We start from the raw sequence: 21,673 nt of genomic DNA on the forward strand, positions 1-21,673 counted from the left end.
TGGTAAATGTGGGCTACAGAGTAAGTACCATGGTAAATGTGGACTACACAGTAAGTACCCTGGTAAATGTGGGCTACACAGTAAGTACCATGTTAAATGTGGGCTACACAGTAAGTACCATGGTAAGTGTGGGCTACACAGTAAGTACCATGGTAAGTGTGGGCTACACAGTAAGTACCATGGTAAATGTGGGCTACACAGTAAGTACCATGGTAAATGTGCGCTACACAGTAAGTACCATGGTAAATGTGGGCTACAGAGTAAGTACCATGGTAAATGTGGACTACACAGTAAGTACCATGGTAAATGTGGGCTACAGAGTAAGTACCATGGTAAATGTGGACTACACAGTAAGTACCATGGTAAATGTGGACTACACAGTAAGTACCATGGTAAATGTGGGCTCCTGATCACATTACGTAGGCTACCTGTAGGCCACTTGCTGTGTGAGCAGACTCATAGTCATAGAAAAGTCTAGTATAGGGTATTTTTAAATGCAGACCAATGTGATAGACTACAATTCAAACGTGAATCACTGAAAGAGCAATATTATGGATAATATTTCTACCATTACCTGATTGAAGTGTTATGCAGATAGAGTGGGATGACTGACAGCGGACACAAATCCAATCCAATTTTATTAGTCACATGCTTCGTAAACAACAGGTGTAGACTAACAGTGAAATGCACCTACAATTTGTCTTAACTCAACAGCTCTCCTTTTAGTTTTACGACGACGCAAAATACAGAACGTATCTGATGATATATTAGAAGTGGATTGAATTAGAAGAAGAACCCAACAGACACTGGGGCAACACCTACTGTCTGTCTGACCGTTCATCCCCGCGCGCGCTCCGGGTGAACACTGTCGCCTTCAATGCTCGTCTCGCAAACCCCTCCCTTGCCAGCTTGAGCTCAGTCACACTCCTTTCACGTTCAATACTGAGCAGCAACTAGCAATTGTAAAAATGTGAATTTCAACTGCGCTATTCCAACATTTTTGACGAGGAGAGGAAACTACTGGAGAAGGAAGATTGTGTTGGAACGATCCGTTTAGAATGTCAAAGTCGGAAATTGAAAGACTGACGGTTGTTTTTATTGCAGGTGAGAATAGAAACATATGTCGCCTGTTGCTCCGCAGCTCCGCTACACGCGCAGCACACACACATACGTATGTATGAGCTCATTTTCATGCTGGCTTTCCACCTTTCTTTTTCTTTTCACTTGGTGATTGTTGTTAGTCAGATTATATTTTTTTTTTAAAGGAAAATAGATGGGTTTGTGGTCGTCATGTATGTCATTTTTTGGGGTTATTTCAAAATCCACCATGTTTTAAATTAATATTATTATTCATGTGTCGTGACGATTCAATTTGTTGCTTCATAGCTACATTCATGTTCTCTGATCACTCAAATATTGTTTATTGTAGGTAGGTATATCGAATGTATTGTTATTACTCTATTAGAATGATGGTATTATGGGATAACTGAAATAACATTGCTGTTATGTCCTTGGTAAATACTTGAACATGACATAGTTCCATGGGTGACATCTTTACCTGAATGCCGCAATGAAATACTGTAGTTTAATCATGGCAGTGATTTTTTTACATGTATAAAATAACAGCTGCGCGGGTCAGAAAGGGGAGCAGGGTACCCTGTAGTACGTCGCATTCAGGCGCGGAGCTCGAGAGCAGGGTTAACGGTTGACGGTTGAGACACGGAGTGCGCTATAGGAAGAAATTCACATTGATGACGAGCAGGCTCACACTGCGGGGTGGCCTCCTTATCATTAGTGTTCATATGGAAATTGTTCAGCAGATGTTCACTCATTATATCATATCAAAAATCATACTATAATAATATAATCTAGGAAAATCATAATGATAATATATAACCGATAAACTAAAGGCATACATGCAGACCTATAGTCCTACCTAAAAAAGTTTACAACTTTGTGTATGCTTGGCTACTCATAAATCATATTCTTTACCATGGGGCATGGTCTATTTGTTTGGGAAATGCTATGCCATGCCGTTTATAACACTTTTGTTTGAGGAATAGTTTGGCTATTATTGGTTCAGGCCCATTTCTATGGTAATTCGAAATCCCCAGATCCAGCTCAAGACTATTTGCATAAATAGTTCATCCTTAATAAGGATGTTTATTTAATTATCACAAAATGTATCAAGTGATGTAGGACTATATGGGTCAAGAAAACACAGTAGGCAAGTCCGCTTTAGGTCTAAATTTGCATCCCAAATTGCACCCTATTTCCTATGTAGTGCACCTGGTAAAAAAGTAGTGTACCATGTATGGAATAGGGTGCCATTTTGGATGCAGACACATCTGTGTTGAATTTCATGTTGATGCTAACCCATAAATATGGCCTTGACAGGAACATGAAACTTAAGTAATAGAATGGCCATATGCTATGACAAATGATAGAAATATGGTCACGTTTTGTCAAAATACATTTCAACTCCAAGTCTCTGACCAATCAAATTACTCTGCCTTTTAATACAATGATGATTTACATCACATTTCTCTAATACCTGTGTAGTAGCACTAATTATTACAGTAATAACATTGATGTTACATAATATTCTAGTGATTGTTTTGTAAATGTACAGTAATGAGACAACGGACATCATTTATTCTCTGACCTTATGGTGGGGTCATATCCAAGAGGTATCTTATTGAACTTTGGACCATTCATTTGTCTTTAGGCTAATACTTCCAGTCTGACAGTGTTGTGCGATGGATGACTTTACTTTTCTTTACTTCATGGTTCATCCTTACTGCCATGTTGAGATTTGTCATAGGAAATAGCCTGACATGTAAGCTTTGGTTGACATCCCTGGAAGTCAAAGCTCTTACAAATCAAATGTTATTTTTCACATGCGCCGAATACAACAGGTACAACAGGAGACCGCATCGTGAAATGCTTACTTACCAGCCCATTGGGTAGAAAATGATTGAGCAGCCACTACATAGCCTAAGTGCTATTTACAAAGCCCATGCATGATTGTAGTTGATTGGGAGTCCATCCCAGTTCTAGAGTGCGTGCTAGATTGTGATTACAGACCAATTTACACTGAACAAAAATATAAATGCATCATGTTTACATTTTTGTAATTTAGCAGACATACTTATCCAGAGCGACTTACAGTAGTGAGTACATACGTTTCCCCCATACTGGTCCCCCATGGGAATTGAACCCACAACCCTGGCATTGCAGGCACCATGCTCTACCAACTGAGCCCCACACATTACCTTTTTTCATGCCCTGAAACAAAAGATCCCAGAAATTGTCCATATGCACAAAAAGCGTATTTCTCTACAATCTTGTGCACAAATTTGTTTACATCCCTGTTAGTGAGCATTTATCCTTTGCCAAGATAATCCATCCACTTGACAGATGTAGCATATCCAGAAGCTGATTAACCCCCTAGAGTCGGTTGACGCACCGGTAGGTCAATCTAATACATAACAAAAAAATCCCCAACAAAATCCATCAATTTAAATTAGAGATATCTGCTTTTATTGCATTGGATGCATCTCAATCCACTGCATCCACCAGTGTAACACTTCCTCATCTGTGGTGAAAGTTGGCAGAGCTAGAGCGGTGTTTGTCAGACCATGAGACATCCTGAAAATTGGTAAATCATGTAAACGACCCCCACAAGTGTCACGGGACTCATCTGAAGGTAACCGGTACCGGTTTAAAAAAAATAATGGAAGTACAGTGCATTTGGGCAGTATTCAGACCCCTTGAATTTTTCCATGTTTTGTTACATTACAGCCTTTTTCTAAAATGTATTAAATCATTTTCCCCCTCATCAGTCTACACACAATACCCCATAATGACAAAGCAAAAACAGGTTTTTAGAAATTTTTGCAAATGTATTAAAAAAATAAATAATGAAATATCACATTTACATAAGTATTCAGATCCTTTACTCAGTACTTTGTAGAAGCACTTTTTGCCAGCGATTACAGCCTCGAGTCTTCTTGGGTATGACGCTGAAAGCTTGGCACACCTGTATTTGGGGAGTTTCACCCATTCTTCTCTGCAGATCCTCTCAAGTTCTCAGGTTGGATGGGGAGTGTCGCTGCACAGCTATTTTCAGGTCTCTCCAGAGATGTTCGATCGGGTTCAAGTCTGAACTCTTATCCCGAAGCCACTCCTGCGCTGTCTTGACTGTGTGCTTAAGGTCGTTGTCCTGTTGGAAGGTGAACCTTCGCCCCAGTCTGAGGTCCTGAGTTCTCTGAAGCAGGTTTTCATCAAGGATCTCTCTGTACTTCTCTCCGTTCATCTTTCCCTCAATCCTGACTAGTCCCCAGTCCCTGCCACTGAAAACATCCCCACAGCCTGGTTTCCTCCAGACATGACACTAGGCATTCAGGCCAAAGAGTTCAATCTTGGTTTCATAAGACCAGATAATCTTGTTTTTCATGGTCTGAGAGTCCTTTGGGTGCTTTTTGGCAAACTCTAAGCGGGCTGTCATGTGCCTTTTACTGAGGCACATTCTGCCATAAAGGTCTGATTGGTGGAGTGCTGCAGAGATGGTTGTCCTTCTGGAAGGTTCTCCTATTTCCACAGATGAACTCTGGAGCTCTGTCAGAGTAACCATTGGGTTTTTGTCACCTCACTGACCAAGGCCCTTCTACCCCAATTACTCAGTTTGACCGGGTGGTCAGCTCTAGGAAGAGTCTTGATGGTTCCAAACTTGGAGGTGGAGGTCACTGTGTTCTTGTGGACCTTCAATGCTGCAGATCTGTGCTTCAATACAATCCTGTCTTGACACACAACACAATGCCTCAAGTTGAATGTCTCAAGTTGAATGTTAATTTCTCTACCATAAGTCACCTTAATCATAGTTTTAGAGAATTTGGCAGTATGTCCAACCGGCCTCACAACCGTAGACCACGAGTAACCACGCCAGCCCAGGACCTCCACATCCAGCGTCTTCGCATGTGGGATCGTCTGAAACCAGCAACCCAGACAGCTGATGAAAGCTGTGGGTTTGCACAACCAAAGAATGTCTGCACAAACTGTCAGAAATCATCTCAGGGAAGCTATCTGTGTGCTCGTCGTCCTCCCCAGGGTCTTGACCTGACTGCAGTTCGGCGTGGTAAAAGACTTCGGTGGGCAAATGCTCACCTTCGATGGCCACTGGCATGCCGGGGAAGTGTTGTCTTCACAGATTAATCCCGGTTTCAACTGTACTGGGTAGATGGCAGACAGTGTGTATGGTGTCGTGTGGGCGAGCAGTCTGCTGAAGTCAACGTTGTGAACAGAGTGCCCCATGGTGGCGGTGGGGTTATGGTATGGGCAGGCTTAAACTACGGAGTATTAACACAGTTGCATTTTATCGATGGCCATTTGAATGCACAGAGATACCGTGACGAGATCACCTCATGTTTCAGCATGATAATGCATTGCCTCATGTCAAAAAGATCTGTACCCAATTCCTCAAAGCTGAAAATGTCCCAGTTCTTCCATGGCCTGCATACTCACCAGACATGTCACGAATTGAGCATGTTTGGGATGCTCTGGGTCAACATGTATGACAGCGTATTCCAGTTCCCGCCAATATCCAGCAACTTCACACAGCCATTAAAGAGGAGTGGGGCAACATTCCAGAGGCCACAATCAACAGCCTGATCATCTCTATGTGAAGGAGATGTGTCGCACTGCATGAGGCAAATGGTGGTCACACCAGATACTGACTGGTTTTCTGATTCAGGCCCCTATCTTTTTTTAAGGTATCCGTGACCAACAGATGCATATCTGTATTCCAAGTCATATGAAATCCATAGATTATGGCCTAATTCATTTATTTTAGTTGACTGATTTTCTTATATGAACTGTAACTGTAAATCTGATTTTTGTAAAGGATTGCTCTTTTTCCAGTAATGGTAAAAAAAATCTATTGCCCAGCCTCCACCCCTTAAAATCATATGATGACAGATATTTATTTTACAAAAATGTAAGTTGACATTGATGACATGGTACACTACATGTATGGCCCTCACTTTGTGCACGGTAGCATTGTCATGCTGAAACAGGAAAGGGCCTGCCTCAAACTGTTGCCACAAAGTTGGAAGCACAGAATCGTCTAGAATGTCATTGTATGCTGTAGCATTAAGATTTACCTTCACTGGAACTAAGGGGCCTAGCCCGAACCACGAAAAACAGCCCCAGACCATTATTCCTCCTCCACCAAACTTTACAGCTGGCAGTATGCATTCGGGCAGGTAGTGTTCTCCTGGCATTTGCCAAACCCAGATTTGTCCGTCGGACTGCCAGATGGTGAAGCGTGATTCATCACTCCAGAGAATGCGTTTCCACTGCTCCAGAGTCCAATGAAGGCAAGCTTTGCACAGTAGTGAGTGTTGCAACCGAGGACAGACGATTTTTACGCGCTACGCGCTTCAACACTCTGCAGTCCCGATCTGTGAGCTTGTGTGGCCTACCACTTTGCGGCTGAGCCGGTGTTGCTCCTAGATGTTTCCACTTCACTATAACAGCACTTACAGTTGACCGGGGCAGGTCTAGCAGGGCAGAAATTTTACAAACTGACTTGTTGGAAAGGTGGCATCCTATGACGGTGCCACGTTGAAAGTCACTGAGCTCTTCAGTAAGGCCATTCTACTGCCAATGTTTGTCTGTGGAGATTGCAAGGCTGTGTGCTCAATATTATACATCTGTCAGCAACGGGTGTGACTGAAATAGCCAAATCCACTCATTTGAAGGGATGTCCACATACTTTTGTATATATAGTGTAACTGGTCAGATTTTTCACAATTTTCAAAACCATACTGCTAACCAATATGATAATAGAAAGACTGCATGTATAAAGTAAGCACTTTATTCAATTTATTAACGTTTTAATGGTTCCACTGAATCTGAATAACAGGTCAATCATGTTCTTCTTGATTTGTGAAATGAAAATTTCTGTGGTGCCAAAAATAGAAATGGTCGCTGCCTCGCGGCTGAGTTCACAGGTGCCTATTTTAACCCAGTATGTGAACAACCTTGTACACTGTGACCAGAGACAGGAGAGGGCCACCAGCTGAATTCAGCCAGGTCATTACTGGCTGAATTGAAAATGATGGTATGACTTCAGTCAGTCAGTCATTGGACTTGAAAGGACTCAAAGCTCACACGCTCCCAGTGACACACAGACTGTATTCTCCCCTCCAAGGGCCTCTGAAGATGATGCATTCAAAATCCCTCGTCACCGCGGATACCAACTGTCACTTGTGTTGCTTTGCCATTTTTCTACTCGTCGATGATGGATGACATGCCTGCATGCAATTCAGCTTTTTGGCAGTTGACATTTGAACCTAGACTCACTTGAGCCCCTGTGCCTGGTGCTCACGGGGGAGACGGCCTCATACAGACAACTCAGATGCTTCCCTATCTCCATCACTCTGTCTCTCTCTAAACCTTTCTCTCTCTCTCTTTCTCTTGCTCTCTTTCTCTCTCCCTCTCTCTCTCGCTCTCACTCTCTCTCGCTCTTTCTCTTTCTCTCGTCATCATAGGCTCTATTGAACAACACAGGCTGTGGGGAGAGATAGGGCTGCTCCCTCAACCTACATAGGTTATTATTATTTTATTGGTTATCAGTATCTCTTTTTCCCAGAAATGGGCAGACGCCCATGTCCATTAGCAATCACTGCATTCTAGAGCGTTCTACAATGCCTCCCGTCAAGCTGCTGGGCAGTATAGTAAAGCTGTACATAATCTGATGCAGAATTAATCATATGTCTTAAGTGGATACATTTTTCAGGATCTTATCCTGTTCGAGCTCGGTAATTAATGTGTTTTTATCAACACCTCAGGGAGACCTGACAGACATATGTTAGCAGTGCTTAATTTGAGCCGGATCCTGCCGGAACAGGATCCGGCACCTCTCAGATTTGACTTTGTTCATTCCGGCACCTATTTGCCCAGATCCGGTACCTCTCACAGCATGATTTATTCATTGTTTCACTGTTCGCACTGTAAACATTCTAATAAAGCGATCAGTGTTAAATCAAGTTGCCTTGTTATTTCTCCCGCCCCCCAGAAAGACCATCATGTAAAAGCGTGGTGATCCTTCTGTGTAATCATCCTATCCTGACACACTGATTCCAGACCTGCTCTCTTATTTGTACATAGAGGTTATGGGGAGGTTGGTGGAGTAAGTAACTGATCTTGACACAGGTCTTGGTAGTGGTGGTCAGCTAGTGAAGAGGTCCCTACGTAATCACATCACGTAGACTAGGCTAGTCGTCTCCCTACTGAATTTGAAATGTGGGAAAGACAAATAAAACATTTGTTAAAAAAGGCAATCAAGTTTGATTACGTTTTTCAAGTCTAAAAATCCAGAGAAAGATGGTGAATGGAACCCAGAACGAGCCAGAGAACTGTCAGTGCCGGAGGAGAGGAGTGAGGGTCAAACTGTTCCTGATGGCGATGCCTGAGCTAGCAGCGCTGCTAATCCCGCCAGGTCAGCATCACCACCGGCACCTCCACTAGTTAGTAGGCCTACTAGCGAGTCAGACTCAGCGGGAGAGGGAGACGGGGAGCTGGGGGGCGGGGACAGTGCATCCAACAACGAAGTGCTTGAAGCAGGTGCAATTTGCAGTTCAAGAACAACAAACGTATAACCAAGGGCTTGTCATGCAGAATTCAAAGCTGGGCTGTACAACATGCAAAAAGGTAGGGAGCTTGGGTCTAGAAACAACTGGAGGGATTAAACTAGCTAGCAAAAAGAGGGTGGAATGTACAGTAACATCCTCTGCCTTTGACAAACAATAACAAAGAGCCCTCAGAATTATTTATTTTTTAATATGCCTGAACCAAGGCGCATTTGGTGGCAGCAGGCCTTGTAGACGAGGCTGAAGAGGACACCCAGGTTATAGTTAACCCTCAAAATGAAACAAATAGACACTACAGCCAGAGTCTTCAAAACAGCCTTAGAAGGAGGCTAAACGTCACAGCCACAGGCCCGCTCATGGCTTTGAGCAAGATATTGACTGTCAGGAGTTAAATGAACTTGACATGAGTCACTGTGGGAGGTTTTGAAAACTAAGGTGTTTTCCTTTACAAACTTGTTTTGTACTGTGAAGGTAATCTGAACATGTGCTTCATATTATCACATAGGCAGAAGGCCTATTTATTCTCATATGTGTGTTCTGCTGTAGTCTACAGTAATTCATTTTATTTGAAGTTATATTCTGATATTGTGATATTTGTTCTACTGCTACATTGATGTCTGGAAAATGATATGACATTCGGTTTTTGTAAGCCCCACAGCTGACTGTGTTCGTTTGCACTTGGCGGGTGTTCTGCAGTGACGTCTGAAATGTTGCTGTCCACTGATTCAGACTTGTGTAAGCCCCACAGCTACACTCATATATGTGGGCATACTGCAGTGACGTCTGAAATGCTTTGAATGAATCAGCACCTTGGAGAGGGCTGTCCGTTTAACCACCATAGACAGTAGGCTACATGGCTGTTTACTCTGTCTGCTGAGCTGCCACATTGTGTTAGTCACTTTTTTGCTCAATGTTTTCCAGTACCTCAGAGCCCCCCGGGTAACCCCCCCTCTCGCGCTCACTATGTGTTCCGGGACCTCCCAATTTACAAATTAAGCACTGCATGTTAGCATGTGTTTATAAACATGATAGGTAGGATCTCGATATGGGGAAAGTTATACGACAGAAAATAATTGCATAGCATTTTTATGATTGAATAGGGTTGTATTGTACAGTTTGGTTAATGTAGAGTTCCTGTACTGTAAGTGAATTTCTTCCCTATGTGATGTTCTGCAGACAAAGATCTGTTATGAGAAAGTGACATTACAGTGTGACAGAGGGAGAATGAGTGGAGCTTGATAAAACCAGCCTGCTGCACTCCACTGTACTTAGCACTTATCAGACAGTGGCCCAAATAGCACCCTATTCCCTATGGACCCTAGTCAAAAGTAGTGCACTACATAGGGAATAGGGTGGCATTTGGAACCAATGTGGTGGTGTTATCCACAGTACACAAGCTTACAATAGAGTAGGTGTGTGTTTGTTTTACTAACGATACCAATCATATGTCATGAATGGGAACATAAGTAAACATTGCTTCCCTTGTCCTATCTAACTGCCCGTTACTGTGTACTTACTATATTCTCACTCTTACACAGATAATAACATGTACATGTCACAACAAATGTAAATGTGAATCTGTTCTTAATTTACTAAATAAACAACATAGTTTGTAGCTGGCTAGTGTTTGATTGACAGGAGGATTCATAGGTCCGTGCTTATTGTCGTCTCAGTAAAGAGTGTGTGTGTTCATAAGGATGTGTTGTTGTAGCCCTTTCCTGCAGTTGAATCACCCTCTAGTGGCCTCATGGGTGGAATGTTATTAATATTTTTATAATTTCATAATGAATAAACATATTTCTTAAATAAACGCAGAAAATCCTGTGTTTCTATGTCAAACGGATTTGTTTTATATTTCATTCTTCTGTGATGTACACTACATGACCAAAGGTATGTGGACACCTGCTCGGCAAACATCTCATTCATGAGGATTAATATGGAGTTGGTCCCCCCCTTCGCTGCTAGTTGGAAGCACAGAATCGTCTAGAATGTCATTGTATGCTGTAGCATTAAGATTTCCCATCACTGGAACTAAGGGGCCTAGCCCGAACCAAGAAAAACATCCACAGACCATTATTCCTCCTCCACCAAACTTTACAGTTGGCACTATGCATTCGGGCAGGTAGCGTTCTCCTGGCAAATCCAGATTCGTCCATTAGACTGCCTGATGGTGAAGTGTGATTCATCACTCCAGAGAACGCATTTCCACTGCTCCAGAGGCCAATGGCGGCGATCTTTACACCACTCCAGCCTGCACTTGGCATTTCGCATGGTTATCTTAGGCTCCCGACAAACAGTTATTGTATTGACGTTGCTTCCAGAGGCAGTTTGGAACTCGGTAGAGAGTGTTGCAACCGAGGACAGACGATTTTTACGCGCTAAGCGCTTCAGCACTCGGCGTTCCCGTTCTGTGAACTTTTGTGACCTACCAATTTGTGGCTGAGCCGTTGTTGCTCCTAGATGTTTCCACTTAACAATAATAGCACTTACAGTTGACCGCGGCAGCTCTAGCAGGGCAGAAATTTGATGAACTGTCTTATTGGAATGGTGGCGTCCTATGATGGTTGAAAGTCACTGAGCTCTTCAGTAAAGCCATTCTACTGCCAATGGCTGTGTGCATTGCTGTGTGCTCGATTGTATACTCCTGTCAGCAACGGGTGTGGCTGAAATAGCCTAATCCACTAATTTGAAGGGGTGTCCACATACTTTTGTATATATAGTGTATATAAAATGTAATATTGGGATGCAAACTCAAAATGGAATACATTTCAACTCTATCTGACATGGTACAGATGTCTTCTTCTTTTTAAACCCATAACCATGTGTGTGAGGTATATGCTTCTGTTTCAAAGTAGATTTGTTTAAGACTACCAAGAAACACTCTGTGTGACCCTGATTTAGCCCACTGCAGTAAAAGTTTATTAAGGTATTAAGGACAGTGATTCACTGTAACCTAGATTAACCTTATCATGTGGCCTAGTATGCCATAAATATAACAAGTTGTGCAATATCGTTTCTATCAAACGGAACTCGGTTATGATGAGATTATAATGATGTGAATATAACAGAGTGGTTTATTTTCACTTACACACCGTGGTGCTCCTGTTTTGTCTTTTTGACTTCAGCGAAAACCAAAAGTTCCACACTAAACAAGTAGTTCAAAGAACTTACAGTACTTCATTAAGCAGTTTTTATATTGTTTAATGCTTCTATCTGTTTTATTTCAGGTGTGATTACAGCATGAATCCAACTGGTGACAGGCCCTGCTAGGCCTGAACAGACCAAGTGTGTTGGTGGAGGCTCATCAGTCTCCAGTATGGAGTGTTTGGTATGAGCCGTGGCCGGTCCGTTGCTTCTTGGGTCGGTCCAGTGGTGTGGTGTCCCTGTCTCTTGGCGGGATGCTGAGGGCTGGTGGTCCCCACCAGTATGACTCCCCTGGACATGTGGCTGTCCCGCTCCATCCCCATGTGCCTGCTCCTCCAGAGCCTGGTCCTCATGGCCCTGTGCTTCCCCTCCGCCTCCATGTGTCCCAAGGGATGCGTCTGCCAGCGGGCCCGACCCGACCCTGGCCTCCACCTCGGCCCTGGGCCCCTGGGGCTCCTCCTTGGCCTCAACGTCACCTGCACCGGGTCCCGGCTCAAAGAGATCCCCCCGGACCTGCCTCCAGACACCGCCGTGCTCCGCCTCGACCACAACCAGATCATGGCCGTCCCCGACCACGCCTTCCGGGGCCTGAGGCTGCTGCGGGAGCTCAATCTGTCCCACAACGCTGTGGAGACGCTGGGGGAGGGCGCCTTCAGTGGCGTGGAGGCCACACTGCAGGTCCTCGACCTCTCACACAACCGCATCACTAGTGTGCACAAGGATGCATTCACCCGGCTCAAAGCACGAGTCCTGGTGGACGACAACCCCTGGCACTGTGACTGCACCCTGCAGCAGGCACTGGGTGGCATGGCCCACAACCACGAGGCGGCTGCACGTGTCCTCTGCCGGAGCTCCGAGCTCCAGGAGCAGGAGGGACGCCATTTCCTGGCGGTGGACACGGACCTGTGTAACCTGGCCAAGAGGACCACGGACTACGCCATGCTGGTGACGATGTTCGGCTGGTTCGCCATGGTCATCTCCTACGTGGTGTATTACGTACGGCAGAACCAGGAGGATGCCCGGCGACACCTGGAGTACCTCAAGTCGCTCCCCAGCAAGCCTGTGAAGCCCAACGAGGTGGAGGACATCAGTACTGTGGTGTAACATGATATCGTCACTACCGGATACTATAGGACATCAGTAGTCTGGTGTGACATCCCTATAGTGAGAACTGACTGTATACCATAGAATTAGATTGTCTAATTAGTTCTAGAATTAGAATGACTAATTGATTCTAATTCTATGCATGAACAGCAGAAGTTACGACCTAAACCCGGAGATAGGACCCATATTTCTAGTGTTTACAACTGGTTCCAAATTTCAAGATGGATGTAACGTCTTCTGTTGTGAAAATGTTTTTATTTTGTCTTACCTGTGGTGAACTTAAAATAAATCATGATAGATTAAACCTGGATCCTTGTATTTGAAGCTTCACACTCAATATGTGTAAATTACAAAGGTAAACATTGAGAAAACCCAATTTTTAAAAGAGGAGAAATGCTTTAAACGTTAGCGTTTGTCTGTAGGCATCAATCTAAAGTCAAGCATTTTGGAATGCACAGCGTACATGTCAGAACATAGACAACGGCAGTTAGTTCAGATCAGAGTAACAGAAAGGTATAGACTATGGGTGTAACACAGATGGCTTCATTGAGATCTGCTCTGAGATCTGTTCTGAGATGTGTTCTGAGATCTGTTCTGAGATCTGTTCTGAGATGTGTTCTGAGATCTGTTCTGAGATCGTTTAAAAAAATCTGAATCTCAGGTTAAAATTTTGATAGGTTGATAAGTCTTTTTTAGAGCAAAATCTGGAGAAATGGTTTGTTGGACTAGTCTTTTGTAAGGTAATCTGAAGAGTGTTCTGTGTTTGTGCATCCAACTGCATACTTTGTTTAATTTTATTTGAACAAATAACGGGCCCCAAACATCAATCATGAAAATGACCTTCAATTTTCATATGTGAAATAATGGAATCAATGATTTGTTAAAATGACGACGACATCACACTGTTGAAAGACTACTGATGTGCTGTAAAAATACTACAAATTTCTTCATTCATTTTGTCAAGTCCCTGTACTGTATGTTGTTGTTGTCTTGAAACGACAAAGTTGATACATTGCATCTTAGTAGATTTGTGATGGTCAGATAATGTAGCACAATGTTTTTGGGGGTAGATATCAAATGAACCACAAAAGACTCGGTGGATTCAAGTGATTCGTATGTGTGTCGTGATTTACCAGTACACTAGTAGTGTCCAAGTTCTCATGTCCTGAGTCCGAACAAGCTTGTCGTGTTACATGTTAACACAACAACACCCAACAACAATACTGTGCATTTGGTTATTCTATAAAAAAACATTTGCTATGATTTTTTATGACTCAGTCTATGCTTCCTGAAATAGAATACATATTCATATTCAGAGGAATGTATCTCACACAAAGCTTCCTCTCTCAGCCAAAATGTAGATATTAGTTTGTGTCCCAAATGGCAACCTATTCCTTACATAGTGCATAAAGCCCTATGGACCCTGGTGGAAGTAATGCACTATGTAGGGAATAGGGTACAATTTGCGACGCAGCCTTAGCGTCACAAACCTGTCGATGGGAAGACTGTAATAATTTCAACACAAACATCCCCTTTCTGTTCAACCTCATGCTGCGTTCAGAATGCAGATAGATGCATGCATCATTTACCTTGCCTTTAAAAACACTGTGTGTACAGTTATACCCCCAGCAAAGTGAGAAGAGCAAATTGCAGCTGTCATTCATTTAAATGGATTTTACTTCCATCACAGTGACAAGGGTTCACTAAAACATCCCACAGAGAGAGAGATGGAGAGAGAGGGGAGGGCTGGTCAGAGAGGGAGAGAGAGGGAGAGAAAGCGAGAGAGAAAGAGAGAGGAGAGATAAGTGAGGGAAGGAGCGATATGTGCAGGAAAATGAGAGAATGAGAAAAGTAAAAATTTCTTTCCATATTTAATGCGGATAAAAAATGATGTATTTTGAAAAGGAATGTTTACAAAGTTGAGTTTTTTCCCCCAGAGCTGCAAGGTGGTCAGTTCATTTGGGAGGATTTGATGATACGATGAGCACAGGTAGTTACAACATGCAGTTACAACAGATAGTTACAACATGTAGTTACAACAGGTAGTTACAACAGGCTGTTACAACAGATAGTTACAACATGTAGTTACAACATGCAGTTACAACAGATAGTTACAACATGTAGTTACAACATGCAGTTACAACAGATAGTTACAACATGTAGTTACAACAGGTAGTTACAACAGATAGTTACAACATGTAGTTACAACATGTAGTTACAACATGTAGTTACAACAGGTTGTTTAAACAGGTAGTTACAACATGTAGTTACAACAGGTAGTTACAACAGGTAGTTACAACATGTAGTTACAACATGCTGTTACAACAGATAGTTACAACATGTAGTTACAACAGGTAGTTACAACAGGTAGTTACAACAGGTTGTTTAAACAGGTAGTTACAACAGGTTGTTTAAACAGGTAGTTACAACATGCAGTTACAACAGATAGTTACAACATGTAGTTACAACAGGTAGTTACAACAGGCTGTTACAACAGATAGTTACAACATGTAGTTACAACATGCAGTTACAACATGCAGTTACAACATGTAGTTACAACATGTAGTTACAACAGGTAGTTACAACAGGTAGTTACAACAGGTTGTTTAAACAGGTAGTTACAACATGTAGTTACAACAGGTAGTTACAACAGGTTGTTTAAACCGGCTGTTACAACAGATAGTTACAACATGTAGTTACAACAGGTTGTTTAAACAGGTAGTTACAACAGGCTGTTACAACAGGTAGTTACAACATGTAGTTACAACAGGTAGTTACAACAGGTTGTTTAAACAGGTTGTTACAACAGATAGCTACAACAGGTTGTTTAAACAGGTAGTTACAACATGTAGTTACAACAGGTTGTTTAAACAGGTAGTTACAACATGTAGTTACAACCGGCTGTTACAACAGATAGTTACAACATGTAGTTACAACAGGCTGTTACAACAGGTTGTTTAAACAGGTAGTTACAACAGATAGTTACAACAGGCTGTTACAACAGATAGTTACAACAGATAGTTACAACAGATAGTTACAACATGTAGTTACAACAGGCTGTTACAACAGATAGTTACAACAGGTAGTTACAACATGTAGTTACAACAGGTTGTTTAAACAGGTAGTTACAACATGTAGTTACAACCGGCTGTTACAACAGGTAGTTACAACATGTAGTTACAACAGGTTGTTTAAACAGGTAGTTACAACAGGTTGTTTAAACAGGTAGTTACAACATGTAGTTACAACCGGCTGTTACAACAGATAGTTACAACATGTAGTTACAACAGGCTGTTACAACAGATAGTTACAACATGTAGTTACAACCGGCTGTTACAACCGGCTGTTACAACAGATAGTTACAACATGTAGTTACAACAGATAGTTACAACATGTAGTTACAACAGGTTGTTTAAACAGGTAGTTACAACAGGTTGTTTAAACAGGCTGTTACAACATGCAGTTACAACAGATAGTTACAAGATGTAGTTACAACAGGTAGTTACAACATGTAGTTACAACAGGTTGTTTAAACAGGTAGTTACAACATGTAGTTACAACAGATAGTTACAACATGTAGTTACAACAGGTTGTTTAAACAGGTAGTTACAACAGGTTGTTTAAACAGGTAGTTACAACATGTAGTTACAACCGGCTGTTACAACAGATAGTTACAACATGTAGTTACAACAGGCTGTTAAAACAGATAGTTACAACATGTAGTTACAACCGGCTGTTACAACCGGCTGTTACAACAGATAGTTACAACATGTAGTTACAACAGGCTGTTACAACAGATAGTTACAACATGTAGTTACAACAGGTAGTTACAACAGGTTGTTTAAACAGGTAGTTACAACATGTAGTTACAACAGGTTGTTTAAACAGGTTGTTACAACATGCAGTTACAACAGGCTGTTACAACAGGTAGTTACAACATGTAGTTACAACAGGTTGTTTAAACAGGTAGTTACAACATGTAGTTACAACCGGCTGTTACAACATGCAGTTACAACAGGTAGTTACAACATGTAGTTACAACAGGTTGTTTAAACAGGTAGTTACAACAGGCTGTTACAACATGCAGTTACAACAGGTAGTTACAACATGTAGTTACAACAGGCTGTTACAACATGCAGTTACAACAGGTTGTTTAAACAGGTAGTTACAACAGGTTGTTTAAACAGGTAGTTACAACATGTAGTTACAACAGGCTGTTACAACATGTTGTTTAAACAGGTAGTTACAACAGGTTGTTTAAACAGGTAGTTACAACAGATAGTTACAACATGTAGTTACAACAGGTTGTTTAAACAGATAGTTACAACAGGCTAAATAGTTACAACAGGCTGTTACAACAGATAGTTACAACAGGCTGTTACAACAGATAGTTACAACAGGCTGTTACAACATGCAGTTACAACAGGTTGTTACAACAGATAGTTACAACAGGTTGTTACAACAGATAGTTACAACAGGCTGTTACAACAGATAGTTACAACAGGCTGTTACAACAGATAGTTACAACAGGTTGTTACAACATGCAGTTACAACAGGTTGTTACAACAGATAGTTACAACAGGTAGATACACAAGTAGGCCTAGTCACATCAAACTAAATGCAAATAGGTAAATTGTTGTTGTGTGTGAGAAGGAACTTGAAATCCCTTTAAATCGTTGTATTTGAATGTTGTGCTACTGTACAGCCTTTTGCACTGTCTTGTCCTGTAGAGCGGAGGCCATGAGTTCATGTCTCATGGATTTGTAATGGGTTTAGGAGAGGAGACTTTTTCTTTCAATACATGTACCGTACTGCAAATGAAGAAAGCACAGTGTAGCCAAGCCAAGGAGTCTGGAAGAATATTTAAGTGCCTGAAATACTTATCTCACATTTTCTGTTTCTCATTTTAACCAAATAATTTCACATTCAGAGTCGGTGTCTGGACATGAAAGAAGAAAGCATAGCGTTTCACAGACAAAGGTTTATGTGTTTTGGAATCCTTTCATGTCCAGGATAGTGTATATAGAACCAACACAAAGGAGAAATTAACTCTTTACTGTTTGCTTTGAAAGAGCTGATAGAAGTGAAATTGACTTTGATATCCTAGTTTTCCACTGTCTCACTGAAACGAAGACGTGAAAGTAACATAAAACAGAGAGAATGTGGTTGTTGTCTTTCTTCTCTGCCTGTCAATTGTCTTTTCTTTTTTTTAGGGAAAAAAGCTGAAGTTTTGTGATAAAACTCAAGACCTAGCACTGATAAAACCATCCATACATTGTAAAGGCATGTCATAAATCGAAATAAAGGAAATATGGACACTCTCCTCGTGATTTATTGTCATTTAGCTTTGGATGGTCACCACCGTTCAAAACTTTGGGGTCACTTAGAAAAGTCCTTGTTTTTGAAAGAAAAGCACTCATTTTTTGTCCATTAAAATTACAAATTGATCAGATATACAGTGTAGACATTGTTAATGTTGTAAATGACTATTGTAGCTGGAAACGGCTGATTTTTAATGGAATATCTACATAGGCGTACAGAGGCCCATTATCAGCAACCATCGCTCCTGTGTTCCAATGGCACGTTGTGTTAGCTAATCCAAGTTTATCATTTTAAAAGGCTAATTGATCATTAGAAAACAATTTTGCAATTATGTTAGCACAGCTGAAATCTGTTTTCCTAATTAAAGAAGCAATGAAACCGGCCTTCTTAAGACTAGTTGAGTATCTGGAGCATCAAATCAAAGTTTATTTGTCACGTGCACCGAATACAACAGGTGTAGACTTTACAGTGAAATGCTTACTTACAGGCTCTAACCAACATTGCACAAAAGGTATTAGGTGAACAATAGGTAAGTAAAGAAATAAAAACAACAGTAAAAAGACAGTGAAAAATAACAGTAGCGAGGCTATATACAGTAGCGATGCTATATACAGTAGCGAGGCTATAACAGTAGTAAGGCTACATACAGGCACCGGTTAATCAGGCTGATTGAGGTAGTATGTACATGTAGATATGGTTAAAGTGACTATGCATATATGATGAACAGAGAGTAGCAGTAGCATAAAAGAGGGGTTGGGGGGGGGGGGTCACACAATGCAAATAGTCCAGGTAGCCATTTGATTACCTGTTCAGGAGTCTTATGGCTTGGGGGTAAAAACTTTTGAGAAGCATTTTTGTCCTAGACTTGGCACTCCGGTACCGCTTGCCATGCGGTAGTAGAGAGAACAGTCTATGACTGGGGTGGCTGGTGTCTTTGACAATTTTTAGGGCCTTCCTCTGACACTGCCTGGTGTAGAGGTCCTGGATGGCAGGCAGCTTAGCCCCAGTGATGTACTGGGCCGTACGCACTACCCTCTGTAGTGACTTGCGGTCGGAGGCCGAGCAATTGCCATACCAGGCAGTGATGCAACCAGTCAGGATGCCCTCGATGTTGCAGCTGTAGAACCTTTTGAGGATCTGAGGACCCATGCCAAATATTTTTTGTTTCCTGAGGGGGAATAGGCTTTGTCGTGCCCTCTTCACGACTGTCTTGGTGTGTTTGGACCATTCTAGTTTGTTGGTGATGTGGACACCAAGGAACTTGAAGCTCTCAACCTGCTCCACTACAGCCCCGTCGATGAGAATGGGGGAGTGCTGGGTCCTCCTTTTCCTGTAGTCCACAATCATCTCCTTAGTCTTGATTACGTTGAGGGATAGGTTGTTATTCTGGCACCACCCGGCCAGGTCTCTGACCTCCTCCCTATAGGCTGTCTCATTGTTGTCGGTGATCAGGCTTACTACTGTTGTGTCATCTGCAAACTTAATGATGGTGTTGGAGTCGTGCATCAGCATTTGTGGGTTCGATTACACACTCAGAATGGGCAAAAACAATTAACTTTCTTCTGAAACTCATCAGTCTATTCTTGTTCTAAGAAATTAAGGCTATTCCATGCGAGAAATTGCCAAGAAACTGAAGATCTGGTACAACGCTGTGTACTACTCCCTTCACAGAACAGCGCAAACTGGCTCTAACCAGAATAGAAAGAGGAGTGGGAGGCCAGGATGCACAACTGAGCAAGAGGACAAGTACATTAGAGTGTCTAGTTTGAGAAACAGATGACTCACAAGTCCTCAACTGGCAGCTTCATTAAATAATACCCGCAAAACACCAGTCTCAACGTCAACAGTGAAGAGGCGACTCCGGGATGCTGGCCTTCTAGGCAGAGTTGCAAAGGAAAAGCCATATCTCAGACTGGCCAATAAAAAGAAAAGATTAAGATGGGCAAAGAACACAGAGACTGGACAGAGGAAGATTGGAAAAAGGTCTTATGGACAGACGAATCTAAGTTTGAGGTGTTAGGATCACAAGGAACGTTCATGAGATGCATAAAAAATGAAAAGATGCTGGAGGAGTGCTTGATGCCATCTGTCAAGCATGGTGGAGGCAAAGTGATGGTCTGGGGGTGCTTTGGTGGTGGTAAAGTGGGAGATTTGTACAGGGTAAAAGGGATCTTGAAGAAGGAAGGCTTTCACTCCATTTTGCAATGCCATGCCATACCCTGTGGACGGCGCTTAATTGGAGCTAATTTCCTCCTACAACAGGACAATGACCCAAAGCACAGCTCAAAACTATGCAAGAACTATTTAGGGAAGAAGCAGTCAGCTGGTATTCTGTCTATAATGGAGTGTCCAGCACAGTCACCGGATCTCAACCCTATTGAGTTGTTGTGGGAGCAGCTTGACCGTATGGTATGTAAGAAGTGCTCATCAAGCCAATCCAACTTGTGGGAGGTGTTTCAGAAAGCATGGGGTGAAATCTCTTCAGATTACCTCAACAAATTGACAGCTAGAATGCCAAAGGTCTGCAAGGCTGTAATTGCTGCAAATGGAGGATTCTTTGACAAAAGCAAAGTTTGAAGGACACAATTATTATTTCAATTAAAAATCATTATTTATAACCTTGTCAATGTCTTGACTATATTTCCTATTCATTTTGCAATCATTTCATGTATGTTTTCATGGAAAACAAGGACAAACTTTTGAAAGGTAGTGTCACATATGCTCCCTCTCCGGCCTCTAGGTCACCAGGCTGCTCGTTATGGCGCAGGCCTGTCACCATCGTTACCCGCATCTGCGCATCGTCAGACTCACCTGGACTCCATCACTTCCCTGATCACATTCCCTTTTTATGTCACTCCCTTTGGTTCCTTCCCCAGACATCATGTCTGTGTGCTGTTAGCTCCTCTTGTTTTGTATTATGGTCCATTTATTTTTTTAAAACACTCACTCCCTGAACTTGCTTCCTGACTTTCAGCGCATATCGTTATAGGTAGTGTATGTTGTAGCCTTTCTTCCCAATACTAGGAGAGAGTGGAGAGGGTAACCATATCCCTGTGAAGTCAAGTCAACTTTATTTAAGTGTATTGTCATAAGGTTTCAATACACTTTACAGAGGGACATTTGTCACATGCTGATAACATTTTCACACAACACGCAACCTACAGTGCTTCATCAATGACTCGTTCACGTTTTAGCTAAACAAAATGTTTCTCTTTGAATAATGAGCTTCAGTATTCATACAGTATGTTTATTTGCATTTGTCCTTAAAGCTGGAATCCTTAATGGTGAAACAGCCATGTCCGTTTGCGATATTACAACAACAAAGAAGTTACTGCAAACAACAAACACAGTTTTTTCCACTCTGACCGCGATAGAAGAGCACGATATGTACTGTCATTTTCTTAACCTGCTGCATGTTGCTCCGTTGCTAGGCAACAAAAACAATAGCA

At 42.1% G+C, this 21,673-nt stretch overlaps 1 protein-coding gene across 1 annotated transcript; it reads left to right on the forward strand.

Moving 5' to 3' along the window:
* The first annotated feature begins 908 nt into the window (after window positions 1-908).
* LOC115173788 (leucine-rich repeat-containing protein 3B-like) lies at window positions 909-14,731 on the forward strand. Its single transcript, XM_029732188.1, has 2 exons — window positions 909-1,104; window positions 11,882-14,731. Exon 2 carries the CDS (start codon window positions 12,081-12,083, stop codon window positions 12,900-12,902), a length of 822 nt encoding a protein of 273 aa, XP_029588048.1. The 5' UTR covers window positions 909-1,104; window positions 11,882-12,080; the 3' UTR covers window positions 12,903-14,731.
* The last annotated feature ends 6,942 nt before the right edge of the window (window positions 14,732-21,673 follow it).

Source organism: Salmo trutta, chromosome 34, assembly GCF_901001165.1.
Source record: "Salmo trutta chromosome 34, fSalTru1.1, whole genome shotgun sequence".
Lineage (NCBI taxonomy): Eukaryota > Metazoa > Chordata > Actinopteri > Salmoniformes > Salmonidae > Salmo > Salmo trutta.